Consider the following 13,378-nt stretch of genomic DNA (forward strand, 5'->3'; position numbering starts at 1 on the left):
GCTCTTACTTCTTTCAGCCTCAGAGTAAGAGCAACAGCTAATAGCAGGGGATTTCTGAGGGCTTAATAGCTCCCCCCACCTCCAAAAAAAAACAAACAAAAAATAAAACCCAAGGAGAGAATCCAGAAATAACAAACATAAAAACAGTTAAACATTTGGGAGACCGTAGCCATCATCTTCAACCCCCACCACAAACTCTGCATCCTTACCACAAAATCCAACATCCTCCCCAACCACTATCTCAGCTTGAACCAGACTGTTTGCAACCTCGGTGTTCTATCTGACTCCGAGTGGAGCTTCCAACCCCTTTCCTGTCCCATCACCAAGACCGCCTACTTCCACCTCCATCATACTGCCCTCCTCTGCCCCTGCCTCAGCCCAACTGCTGCTAATACTCATCCATGCCTTAGTTACCTCCAGACTCGACTATTCCAATGCTCTCTTGGCTGGCCTCCCCTCTTTCCATCCTCCAGAAACTTTAACTCATCTAAAACTGCCCAAGGGCAATTAGGGATGGGCAATAAATGCCGGCCTCGCCAGCGACGCCCACATCCCATGAACGAATAAAAAAAATCCTAACTCTCACCAAGACCAAGTCACCCATCAGCCCTGTCCTTGCTTACCTATATTGGCTACTAGTCACCCAACATCTGCAATTTAAAATTCTCATCCTTATGTTTAAATCCCTTCATGGCCTCACCTCTATCTCTGTAACCTCCTCCAGCCCTACAAGCCCCTCCCCCTGAATTCCTGATTCCTCCAACTCCAGCCTTTTGCGTATTCCCCCCACTTCCTTTGCCCCACCATCGACGGCCGTGCCATCAGCCACCTAGGCCCCCGCGCTCTGCAATACCCCGATAAGAACGTCTGCTGCTCACATATAAGCGTGAATTGTTGACGGCAAAGTGGTGTTCTATTTTCAGCTGAGCAACTTTTGAAACAGGAACAAACACTTAGGATCAACATCAGACTGTTGATGGACTTCAATAAGACATTGAGAGTTGCAGGAACAACATCTACTGTCAGGATGGAAATGATTTTGAAGGCACGCAAGCGTCATTGGAACACACCTGGGAAAGCTGAACAGACAACAGACTCACAGGTGGGGCTTTGTGACTGAATGAGACACCTCGGTAACATACAGAGCAACACCCGCTACAACATCTCAATTACATCCTTTACATTTTGGAGTCTTCCATCAGGACAGAAGTTTATCCTAAATAGATAAATGAGTTCTAGAATAGTTTTCCCCATACAGGGAGGAAATTATATTCCCTTTTGTATTAACTGTCTAGACAAGAGAAAGCTGAGGGGCAACCTAATGGAAGTCTTTAAATTTATGATGGGGTTTGACAGGGTCAATGTAGAGAAGGATGTGATCGCTTTGGAGAGGGTGCAGAGGAGATTCACCAGGATGTTACCAGGGCTGGAGCGCTTCAGCTATGAAGAGAGACTGGGAAGATTGGGTTTGTTTTCCTTGGAGCAGAGGAGGCTGAGGGGGGACATGATTGAGGTGTACAAAATTATGAGGGGCACAGATAGGATGGATACTAAGGAGCTTTTTCCCTTCGTTGAGGGTTCTATAACAAGGGGACATAGATTCAAGGTAAAAGGCGGGAGGTTTAGAGGGGATTTGAGAAAGAACCTTTTCACCCAGAGGGTGGTTGGAGTCTGGAACTCACTGTCTGAAAGGGTTGTGGAGGCAGGAACCCTCACAACATTCAAGAAGCATTTGGATGAGCACTTGAAATGCCATAGCATACAAGGCTACGGACCAAATGCTGGAATATGGGATTAGAGTAGACAGGGCTGATGGCCGGCGCGGACACGATGGGCCGAAGGGCCTCTATCCGTGCTGTATAACTCTATGACTATGAGAAGATGTTTCCACTTGTGGGGGAGCCCAACACAAGGGGCCATAAGTATAAGATAGTCATCAATAAATCCAACACGGAATTCAGGAGAAACCTCTTTACCCAGAGAGTGATTAGAATGTGAAACTTGCTACCACATGCGGTAGTTGAGACAGATAGCATAGATGCATTTAAGGAGAAGCTAGATAAACACACGAGGGAGAAAGGAATAAAAGGTTATGCACGTGTTGAGCATTAACACCAGCATGAGCCAAGTGGGCCGAACAGCCAGTTTCTGCGCTGTACATTCTATGTAACTCTTAAATAAATCCCCACGTAAAATTAACAAATTGGAAATGTTAGAGATCCAAACATGGGCATCAGCTATGTCAACTTTGCATTTTACTAACGACAACTTGCTCCCCAGTCACACTGCTCATAGCTTCCCTTTAAAACATCATCCAGGGGAAAAGCCCATTTGAGTTTCACCATTTGGAAACAGGTTCAAGAAATGACCCGGACTCCGAACCCGATTCATTCACTTTCCCCACTCCCTTTGCTCAATTTCACATTCAAAAGGACACAGGGAATGAAGCAGAACCCCACTATTCTATGGCTCAGCTCACTGCACCATGTCTCTCTCACACACACACGAACTTAAAATCAGTTACATCAGAAGGTTTTTTGAACTCGAGTCGTGGCAGAATCATGGCTATAAAATAAAAACGCAGCATGTTCCATTTCATTGAGCAAACATCTCCACTTCGATACACTGCTGTGTGTTCAAGGCAGATACAACAAAATAAAAAGAACTGCAAATGCTAGAAATCAAATAAAAACAAAGTGCTAGAAATACACAGCGCGCCAGTCAGCATTTCTTTGGTTAGCATACTGTTGACTAATAAATATAGAAACATTCTTCCATCGTCACCCCGAGGAGAACCAACAACTTAAAGTCACATGGTGATACGAGACCTGCTCAGGCAACATCAGCAAAGCAACAGCGAGAAACCTACACATTCCCCACGCTCAGAGACCAAATGCAGCGCTCAACCTCTCCCGAACTCAGCAACCAAGCAAGAACCACTCTCTCCCAACAGTACAGAGATTTTAAGATTACCTTCAGCTCCCAACAGCGTGCTTTTTCCCTTCCATCACACATGTTTAGGTTCAGCTTCAAAGCTGGTCACTGGGAACGAGTGCCCACTGCAGGTGTGAACAGTAACTCACAACCACAGAGTGCAAGCAGCAAATGTCTATCAAACACTCAGAAACCTTGTGTTTCCCTTTCAATTGTGAAACAAAAACTGCCATTTATATAGCGCCAATCATGACCTCAGGACGTCCCAAAGCACTTTACAGCCAATTAAGTACTTTTGAAGTATAGTCACTAGGAAACGCGGCAGCCAATTTGCACACAGCAAGATCCCACAAACAGCAATGAGATCAATGACCAGATAATCTGTTTTAGTGATGTTGGCTGAGGGATAAATACTGGCACAGGACACCAGGGAGAACTCCCCTGCTCTTCTTCGAATAGTGGCCGTGGGATGTTTTACGTCCACATGAGAAGGAAGACGGGGCCTCGGTTTAACGTCACATCCGAAAGACGGACCCTCTCAAATTAAAACAGTTCTGAGGAATGCATTTTAAGTTACATGATGCAAAAATTTTGAGGCAGAAATTTCATGAGGTTAGGTCAACCCAAGTGTATTAAGAGGTTTATGGGCTTAGTGTTCAGGCAATAACATGCGTGAGACGCTAGATACAATTTTTAAGCACTTGCTCTTCCCGCACATTTCAATTCATGGAGAATTTCCCCAGCATGCTGAGATGGGCGATCTGGGCAGCTGCTGTCAGCGGGCGACACCATCATGAGCCGTCCCAACTGAGTCACATCTTGTTCGCACACGTGCACTTTCCAGCAACTACCACTGGATATTCACCAGGGACAGAAACCTTGGCTTGTTTTCTCCTGCTTAACCCAACAACACTAAGGCCAATTGTGCCACCTAAACACTCCCAGCTGACAGCGCAAACCAGGGATCAAGCCTGGCACCTTCCCTGGTCTTTACAGTCTAGTATCACACCGAATGGAGCGCTCCCGGTCCGCAGGGCCCGGCACCGCTCCCGGTCCGCAGGGCCCGGCACCGCTCCCGGTCCGCAGGGCCCGGCACCGCTCCCGGTCCGCAGGGCCCGGCACCGCTCCCGGTCCGCAGGGCCCGGCACCGCTCCCGGTCCGCAGGGCCCGGCATCAAACTGGGCGGTGACATCACTAACTATCCCAGCTGGACTCGTCAACTTTTTTTTTTAATGCCTACATCGAACAAATTGCCCCCCTCTCATCCACATTTCAAGCCTCTCAAATCCCCTACTGGTTGAAACATTTAATTACTACTTTTCTTTAAGCCCCCTTCCAAATCCCATCAGAGCCCATAAACCTCTCATAATTCACCTGGAGCAGCCCTGGGGCAGGGGGCTCTGGCTGTTGGCTGCAGTAACCAGCTTTACCTGGGCGTCCGTTAGATCCTCTGCGGCCTGAGATGCCTTTGCTGCTGACTGCTCCTGTTCTGAATTCTGCCCCGGAACACCACTTTTCCTTTTCCCTTTCTTCTTCTTTTCACTTGGTGTTGGGCCTTGCTCTTTGCTGCAAGAAAATACATATTTTTAAAAAAAACTTTTAGTAAAATTATTTCTCTTATAACTTCTTAAAAGTACAACAGACGGCAATTTTTCCTGAACAGCCACTTAACCAAACCGGGGTTCACTGTACTAAGAACATAAGAAATAGGAGCAGGAGTAGGCCATATGGCCCCTCGAGCCTGCTCCGCTATTCAAGATCATGGCTGATCTTCGACCTCAACTCCACTTTCCCTCTTGATTCCCATATCCCTGGATTCCCCTATCGACCTCAGTCTTGAATATACTCAACGACTAAGCATCCACAGCCCTCTGGAGCAGAGAATTCCAAAGATTCTGAGTGAAGAAATTCCTCCTCATCTCAGTCTTAAATGGCCGACCCCTTATCCTGAGACTATGCCCCCTAATTCTAGACTCTCCAACCAGGGGAAACAGCCACTCCGCATCTACCCTGTCAAACCCTCTCAGAATTGTATATGTTTCAATGAGATCAACTCTCATTCTTCTAAGCTCCAGAAAGTTTATGCCCATTCTACTCAATCTCTCCTCATAGGAGAACTCTCTCATCCCAGGAATCAATCAAGTGAACCTTCGCTGCACCGCCTCTAAAGCAAGTATATCCTTCCTTGGGTAAGGAGACCAAAACTGTACACAGTACTCCAGGTGAGGGCTCACCAAAGCCCTGTACAACTGTAGTAAGACTTCCTTACTCTAGTACTCCAACCCCTTTGCAATAAAGGCCAACATACCATTTGCCTTCCTAATTGCTTGCTGTACCTGCATGTTAACTGTGTGTTTCGTGGACAAGGACATCCAAATCCCTCTGAACGCCAACATTTAAAAAATATTCTCTTTTTCTATTCTTCCTATCAAAGTGAATGACCTCACATTTCCCCATATTATACTCCATCTGCCACCTTCTTGCCCACTCACTTAACCTGTCTATATCCCTTTGTTTATCACTGTGTCAGTCTCTATGCTAAATTAATACAGCGCAACATCAGGACAAAGTGTCAGCCATGGCTCAGTGGTAGTATTCTCGCCTCAGAGCCAGCAGGTTTGGGCTTCAAGCCACACTCAACAACAACTTGCATTTATGTACTCCTTTAACGTAATAGAACGTCCCAAAGCAGCTTCACAGGAGCGTTATCAAACATAATTTGACACCAAGCCACATAAGAGATATTAGGACAGGTGAACATAGAAAGATTACAGCACGGAAGGAGCCCACTGAGTCCATGCCAGCTCTATGCACGAACAATCCAGCTAGTCCCACTGCCCCGCCCTTTCCCTGTAGCCCTGCAAATTTTTTTTGTTTCAAGTTCCTTTTTGAAGACCATGATTGAAACTGCCTCCATCACTCCCTCGGGCAGTATATTCCAGATCCTAATTACTCGCTGTGTAAAAAAGTTTTTCCTCATATCACTTTTGGTTCTTTGCCAATCACCTTAAAATCTATGCCTTCTGGTTCTTGATCCTTCTGCCAATGGGAACTGTTTCTCTCCAACTACTTTGTCAAAACCTTCATGATTTTGAATACCTCAATCAAATCTCCTCTCAACCTTCTCTGTTTCAAGGAAAACAATCCCAGCTTCTCCAGTGTATCCACGTAATTTAAGTCCCTCATCCCTGGAATCATTCTAGTAAATCTCCTCTGCACCCTCTCCAAAGCCTTCACATCCCTCCTAAGGTGTGGTGCCCAGAACTGGACACAATACTCCAGTTGTGGCCGAACCAGTGTTTTATAAAGGTTCATCATGACTTCCTTGCTTTTTTACTCAATGCCTCTGTTAAAAAGGCCCAGGACCTCATACGCTTTTTTTAAACTGCTTTCTCAACCTGCCCTGTGACCTTTAACAATTTGTGCACATGTACCCCCAGATCCCTCTGTTCCTCTACCCCTTTTAGAATTGTGCCCTCTAGTTTCTAATCCTCATTTTTCCTGCCGAAATGCATCACTTCGCATTTTTCTGCCACATGTCCACCCATTCCACCAGCCTGTCTATATCCTCTTGAAGTCTATCACTATCCTCCTCTCTGTTTACTACCCTTCCAAGTTTGTGTCATCTGCAAATTTTGAAATTTTGTCCTGTACTCCCAAGTCCAAGTCATTAATATATATCAAAAAAGCTGTGGTCCCAGCACCGACCCCTCAGGAACACCACTGTACACCTCCCTCCAGTCCGAAAAACAACCGTTCACCACTACTCTCTGTTTCCTGATATTTAGCCAATTCTGTATCCATGTTGCTATTGCCCCCTTTGTTCCATGGGCTGCAATCTTAATAGCAAGCCTACCATGTGGAACTTTATCAAATGCTTTTTGAAAGTCCATATACACCACACCAACTGAATTGCCCTCATCTACCCTCTCTGTTACCTCATCAAAAAACTCTATCAAGTTGGTTAAACACAATATGCCTTTAACAAATTATGCTGGCTTTCCCTAGCCAATCCACACTCGTCCAAAAGCTTGGTCAAAGAGGTAGGTTTTAAGGAGAGTCTTAAAGGACGAGAGAGAGATAGAGAGGCAGAGGGGTTTAGGGAGAGATTTCCAGAACACAAGACCTAGGCAGCTGAAGGCACGGCCACCAATGGTGGAGCAATTAAAATAGGGGATGCACAAGAGGCCAGAATTGGAGGAGCGCAGAGATCTTGGAGGTTTATCGAGCTGGAGGAGAAACATAAGAAATAGGAACAGAAGTAGGCCATGTGGCCTCTCAAGCCTGTTCCGTCATTTAACGAGATCATGGCTGATCCTCGACCTCAACTCCACTTTCCCGCCAGATCCTCATATTCCTGGATTCCCTTAGTGTCCAAAAATTTAATCGATCTCAGTCTTGAATATTTTTTTTTTATTCGTTCATGGGATGTGGGTGTCGCTGGCGAGGCCGGCATTTATTGCCCGTCCCTGATTGCCCTTGAGAAGGTGGTGGTGAGCCTCCTTCTTGAACCGCTGCAGTCCGTCTGGTGAAGGTTCTCCCACAGTGCTGTTAGGAAGGGAGTTCCAGGATTTTGACCCAGTGACGATGAAGGAACGGTGATATATTTCCAAGTCAGGATGGTGTGTGACTTGGAGGGGAACGTGCAGGTGGTGTTGTACCCATGTGCCTGCTGCTCTTGTCCTTCTAGGTGGTAGAGGTCACGGGTTTGGGAGGTGTGTCGAAGAAGCCTTGGCGAGTTGCTGCAGTGCATCCTGTGGATGGTGCACACTGTAGCCTCGGTGCGCCGGTGAAGGGAGTGAATATACTCAACGACTGTAGCATCCTCAGCCCTCTGGGGTAGAGAATTCCAAATATTCACAACCCTCAGTGAAGAAATTCCTCCTCATCTCAGTCCTAAATGTCCGACCTCTTATCCTGAGTCTATGACGCCCCCCCTACCCCAGTTCTAGACTCTCCAGCCTAGAGGAGGAAGCATCCTCTCAGCATCTACTGACATCAAGCCCTCTTAGAATCTTATATGTTCCAGTGAGATCATCTCTCATTCTTCTAAACTCCAGAGAGCACAGGCCCATAGGAGGTTACACAGATAGGGAGGGGCGAGGCCGTGGAGGGATTTGAACGCAAGGATGTGAATTTTAAAATCATGGCATTGACAGTCCGGGGGTCAATGTAGGTCAGCGAGCACAGTGGGTGATGGGTGAACGGGACTTGAGCACATAATCTAGGCTGACACCCCAGTACAGTACAATGGGAATGCCGCACTGTCGGAGGTGCTGCCCTTTAGCTTGTCCAGTGGATGTTTAACAGTAGGGTTGGCATTCTGGATTTATTCACTTATGCGAGCACTGGTATTCCAATTAACAGCATTCCACTGCCTTTTGCATTTTTATTCTGCCAATGGGTGAATTTGAATATGTGAAAACTCATTCAAAGCCAGTAGATTACACAAAATAAACCACCACAGGACAACCACCAAACTCACATCCATCTGGGTTATTTCTGTAGAAGTCAGTCACTCACCCGATGGGTACTCTAGTCAAACGATAAATACAAACAGATAAAAAACAAATCTACAGTTCTGCAAATAATGTTAGTTTGCAGTTTTGAGCATTCTTACAACTTAATTGTGCAGCAATTCATTGGTGAAGTAATATCAGAACTGAGGGGTTATAACTATCAGGAAAGACTGAACAGGCTGGGGCTCTTTTCTCTTGAAAAAAGACTGAGGGGTGACCTGACAGATGTCTTTAAAATTATGATGGGGTTTGACAGGATAGATATGGAGGAGTCCAAAACTAGGGGCCATAAATATAAGATAGTTACTAATAAATCCAATAAAGAATTCGGGAGAAACTTCTTTACCCAGAGAGTGATAAGAATGTGGAATTCACGACCACATGGAGTGGTTGAGACAACTAGCATAGATGCCTTTAAGGGGAAGCTAGATAAGTACATGAGGGAGAAAGGAATAGAAGGATATGTTGATAGGGTGAGATGAAGTAGGATGAGAGGAGGCTCGTGTGGAGCATAAACATCGGCATAGACTTGTTGGGCCGAATGGCCTGTTTCTATGCTGTAAAATTCTATGTAATTCTATGCAAGTCACATCAACTCAATGAAGATACAATTTTGGGGGTTGTTTTCCTCTCTGGTCTAGGGAGAAGAAAAATAAACTCACCCAGCGGTTTCCCTCTCCAAAAACCACCCAGGCTTTCCTCCCCTCCTCAAAAAATCACTTAAGACCTTCACTCATGATCGCTACCTAATACCTCCTGTAGAAAGGCCCATGCGTGGATATGGGGCGAGGGCAGGATCAGGTTCTACCACGATATCCTCCACAGTCAAATAGCCCATCGACACTTGGTGCTTAATGCTCACACATGGGGACCGGCCTCTTTGGCAAGGTATCTGTGGGCTGCTGGGCCTGCGGAACTGTGCCCTGCCAGAGTCAGCGCTGTCAGGGTCAGGATCCTTCAAGATCCTGGGAAATAAATTGTATTGTGGAGTGAAAGAAGACAGCAAGGAAGTAAGCAAGGCACTTTCAGACAACACGAGGAGACTGGATTCAACGTCTCAAATTAACATGGTATCCACTTTTTAAAAAAAAATTATACATGTGGATTTTTCCTGTAAAGTTCAGAGAGATTACATCAATAAGAGCTATGAAAGAAGATTTACGTCTCACTAGCGGACTGACCTGATAATTCACTGGTGACAGGAGTGGGTTGTGGTCAGTGCCACGAGTGGAATATAAATCTTAGCCAATCAGTCTTTGGAATGCATTCAATTTCATCCACAAATTAAAACATTACAACGGTTATGTTAATGAGATAAAAAAACGTAAAAGGTTTAGCAAGCACTGGATTTACTGCGTGGTTTTGTTTCAGAATGTGCTATTTATCTTCATATATAAAATTTATACGCAAGGAAATAGATAGTGAAATGCTAACCCAGCTGAGGGGTTAAGATGACAAACTACAAGTGTGTGTAGACTCATCAGGACATTCCTTGCTCCAACTCATTGCCCAACCCAGGAACTCAAAACTCATTTAGATTCCCTCATTTATCAAGTCTTCTCTCCTAACCTTGGTGGAGTCCCAGTGTGTATCGCCATGAAATAGGACAAAGCTTACCGAAACTAAATTACCGTGTGTGATATGACACAAAACCCTGTGCCTTGTCTCCTGGGTAGGTCTGTATGTGCACCTTTTGTATAAACCATCAAGTGTTGCGAAGTGCAAATTTGAGTATGTACTAAGAACAGCAATTTGAAGTGGGTCTCTGGTTCATTTTACCCTCCCTAATTCAGAGGCCACTGGATGACAATCAACAGCGAGGACCTTGTCTGATTTTTCTTTTTAATTCAGTGTTGGGAACTATCATAGCATCCATACAATCACCACAGCCAACAACAAATTAACTCAAAGACTAAGAATCAAACTTAGGACCTTTCTGGCCTGCATAACTCAAGAGACAAGCAGGAGCCATTGCGACAGCCAATTTTTAAAAAAAATGTGTGCTCAGGATGTGGGCATCACAGGCACAGCCGGCATTTATTGCCCGTCCCCAATTGCCTCGAGAAGGCGCTGGGAGGGCTTCTCCTTGAGCCGTTGCAGTCTGTGTGGTGGCGGTGCTCCCACAATGCTGTTAGGTAGTGACATATGTCCAAATCAACATTTACAACTTCATGGACTTAGAGGTGATGGCATTACTGCCCTTGTCCTTGTCCTTGTCCTTGTCGATGGTGGAGGTCACAGGGGAGGGCGTTGGCAAGTTGCTGCAATGCATCTTGTAGATTGTACGCACTGTAGCCACAATGCATCGGTGGGGGAGGGAGTGCGTATTGAGCCTGGTGAAAGGAGCATCAATCAAGTGAACTGCTCTGTCCTGCACGGTGTTGGGCTTCTAGAGTGTTGTTGCAACTGCATCCATCCAGGCAAGTGTTAAGTATTCCATCACACTCCAATCTTGAACCTTGTAAGTGGTAGAGAGGCACTGAGGGATCAGGAGGTGAGACACTGACTGCAAAATAACCAGTTCCTTGCCCTGCTCTCATAACTGTGTTGATATGGTTAGTCCATTTAAGCTTCCGGTCAATGGTTCCTCCCAAGATGTTGATAACGGGGACTTAGCGATAGTGGACTGTGGTGGGTCATGAGGAGATGCCTGGACTTTCTTTTGTTCAAGACAGTCATTAGCTGGCACTAATGTGGCACAAATGTTGCCTGTTGCTTTCCAGCCTGCATATTATCCAGAGCTTGCTGTAAGCTGGCATGGGCTACCTCATTATCAGAGGAGTAGTGATTTTTTAAAAATTAACTCTCAGGGTGGACATTTCTGGCCAGGCCACCATTTACTGCCCATCACTGGTTGCCCTGAGAAGGTGGTGGTGGGCCTTCTTCTTGAACCGCTGCATAAGTGGTTTGATATAACTGAGGGGTTTGCTAGGCCACTTCAGAGGGAAGAGTCAACCACATTGGTGTGGGACTGGACTCACATATAGACCAGGCTGGATAAGGACGGCAGGTTTCCCTACCTAAAAAGGACATTAGTTAACCAGTTGGGTTTTAATGACAAAATGACAGCTTCCCCAGATTCCTTTTTTTAAAAACGGAGTTCAAATTCTCAAATTGCCATGGGGATTTGAACTAATGTTTTCTGGATTATCCGTCCAGGCCTCTGAATTACTAGTCCAGTAATAGAAAATAGGAGTATAGCAGGCCATTCGGCCCTTCAAGCCTGCACTGCCATTCAATATGATCATGGCTGATCCTCTATCTCAATACCATATTCCCGCTCTCTTCCCCCATACCCCTTGATGCCTTTTGTGTCTAGAAATCTATCTAGCTCCTTCTTAAATATATTCAGTGACTTGGCCTCCACAGCCTTCTGTGGTAGAGAATTCCACAGGTTCACCACCCTCTGAGTGAAGAAATTTCCCCTCATAAATGTCCTACCCCGTATCTTGAGACTGTGACCCCTCGTTCTGGACACCCCAAGCCAGGGGAAACATCCTCTGTGCATCCAGTCTGTCTAGCCATGTCAGAATTTTATACGTTTCAATGTGATCCCCTCTCATTCTTCTAAACTCGAGTGAATACAGGCCGAGTCGACCCAATCTCTCCTCGTACGACAGTTCTGCCATCCCAGGAATCAGTCTGGTGAACCTTCGCTGCACTCCCTCTATGGCAAGTATATCCTCTCTTCTTAGGTAAGGAGACCAAAACTGTACACAATACTCCAGGTGTGGTCTCACCAAGGCCCTGTATAACAGCAGTAAGACATCCTTGCTCCTGTACTCAAATCCTTTGCCTTCCTAACTGCTTGCAGCACCTGTATGTCTGCTTTCAGTGACTGGTGTAGAACGACACCCAAGTCCATTTGTAGATCAACATTTCCCAATCGATCACCATTTAAATAATACTCTGCCTTTCTGTTTTTCCTTTCGAAGTGGATAACTTCACATTTATCCACATTATACTGCATCTGCCATGTATTTGCCCACTCACTCAACTTGTCTAAATCGCCTTGAAGCCTCTTTGCATCCTCCACACAACTAACATAACCACTACATTATCCTACTCTTGGAAACGGAGCCAAACACCCTGGAATAGTCAGCGAACAACCCCACTTCTGACCTTACATTGAAGGGAAGTCATTAATGAAGAAGCTGATGATGACTGGACCGAGGCACTTCCCTGAAGAACTCCTGCAGTGATGTCCTGGGGTTGTGAAAATACACCTCTTTGACCAACCTCAAAGTTGAGAACTCCCAGGACCGCTCCCGCCTGATTGTGAACTGTGCCAGTGGGATAGGATGGCGATGTAGGAGTCTGAATATTGGCTGATAGATATGATTCTGTGAGTACGATTAGGTCAGGCTGTTGCTTGACTGGTCTGTGGACAGCAGTTCCCAGATGCTGGTGAGGGTGACTGGGCTGAGAATTTTTTACTCTTGTTCCGATACGATGTCGGGGTCATTGCTGACTTTACTATTATTCAACTGGATTGCCACTTCAGAGGGCATTAAGAGTCAACCACATAGTGTGGGACTGCAGTAAACTGTCTCACTCTCACTTCTGAGTCAGAAGATTGTGCGTTCAAGCCCCACTCCAAGGACCGACCCTTCAGGGCAGTGCTGAGGGAGCGCTGCACTGTCGGAGGGGCAGTGCTGAGGGAGCGCTGCACTGTCGGAGGGGCAGTGCTGAGGGAGCGCTGCACTGTCGGAGGGGCAGTGCTGAGGGAGCGCTGCACTGTCGGAGGGGCAGTGCTGAGGGAGCGCTGCACTGTCGGAGGGGCAGTGCTGAGGGAGCGCTGCACTGTCGGAGGGGCAGTGCTGAGGGAGCGCTGCACTGTCGGAGGGGCAGTGCTGAGGGAGCGCTGCACTGTCGGAGGGGCAGTGCTGAGGGAGCGCTGCACTGTCGGAGGGGCAGTGCTGAGG

At 46.4% G+C, this 13,378-nt stretch overlaps 1 protein-coding gene across 1 annotated transcript in view; it reads right to left on the reverse strand.

The window, feature by feature from the left end:
- The window catches only part of chd6 (chromodomain helicase DNA binding protein 6), a 177,881-nt gene that overhangs the window by 105,846 nt on the left and 58,657 nt on the right, over positions 1–13,378 (reverse strand). Inside the window, 1 exon segment of the mRNA XM_068000152.1 lies at positions 4,365–4,500. Coding sequence (XP_067856253.1) covers positions 4,365–4,500 — 136 coding nt within the window.

This window comes from Heptranchias perlo, chromosome 19 (assembly GCF_035084215.1).
Source record: "Heptranchias perlo isolate sHepPer1 chromosome 19, sHepPer1.hap1, whole genome shotgun sequence".
Classification (NCBI taxonomy): Eukaryota; Metazoa; Chordata; class Chondrichthyes; order Hexanchiformes; family Hexanchidae; genus Heptranchias; species Heptranchias perlo.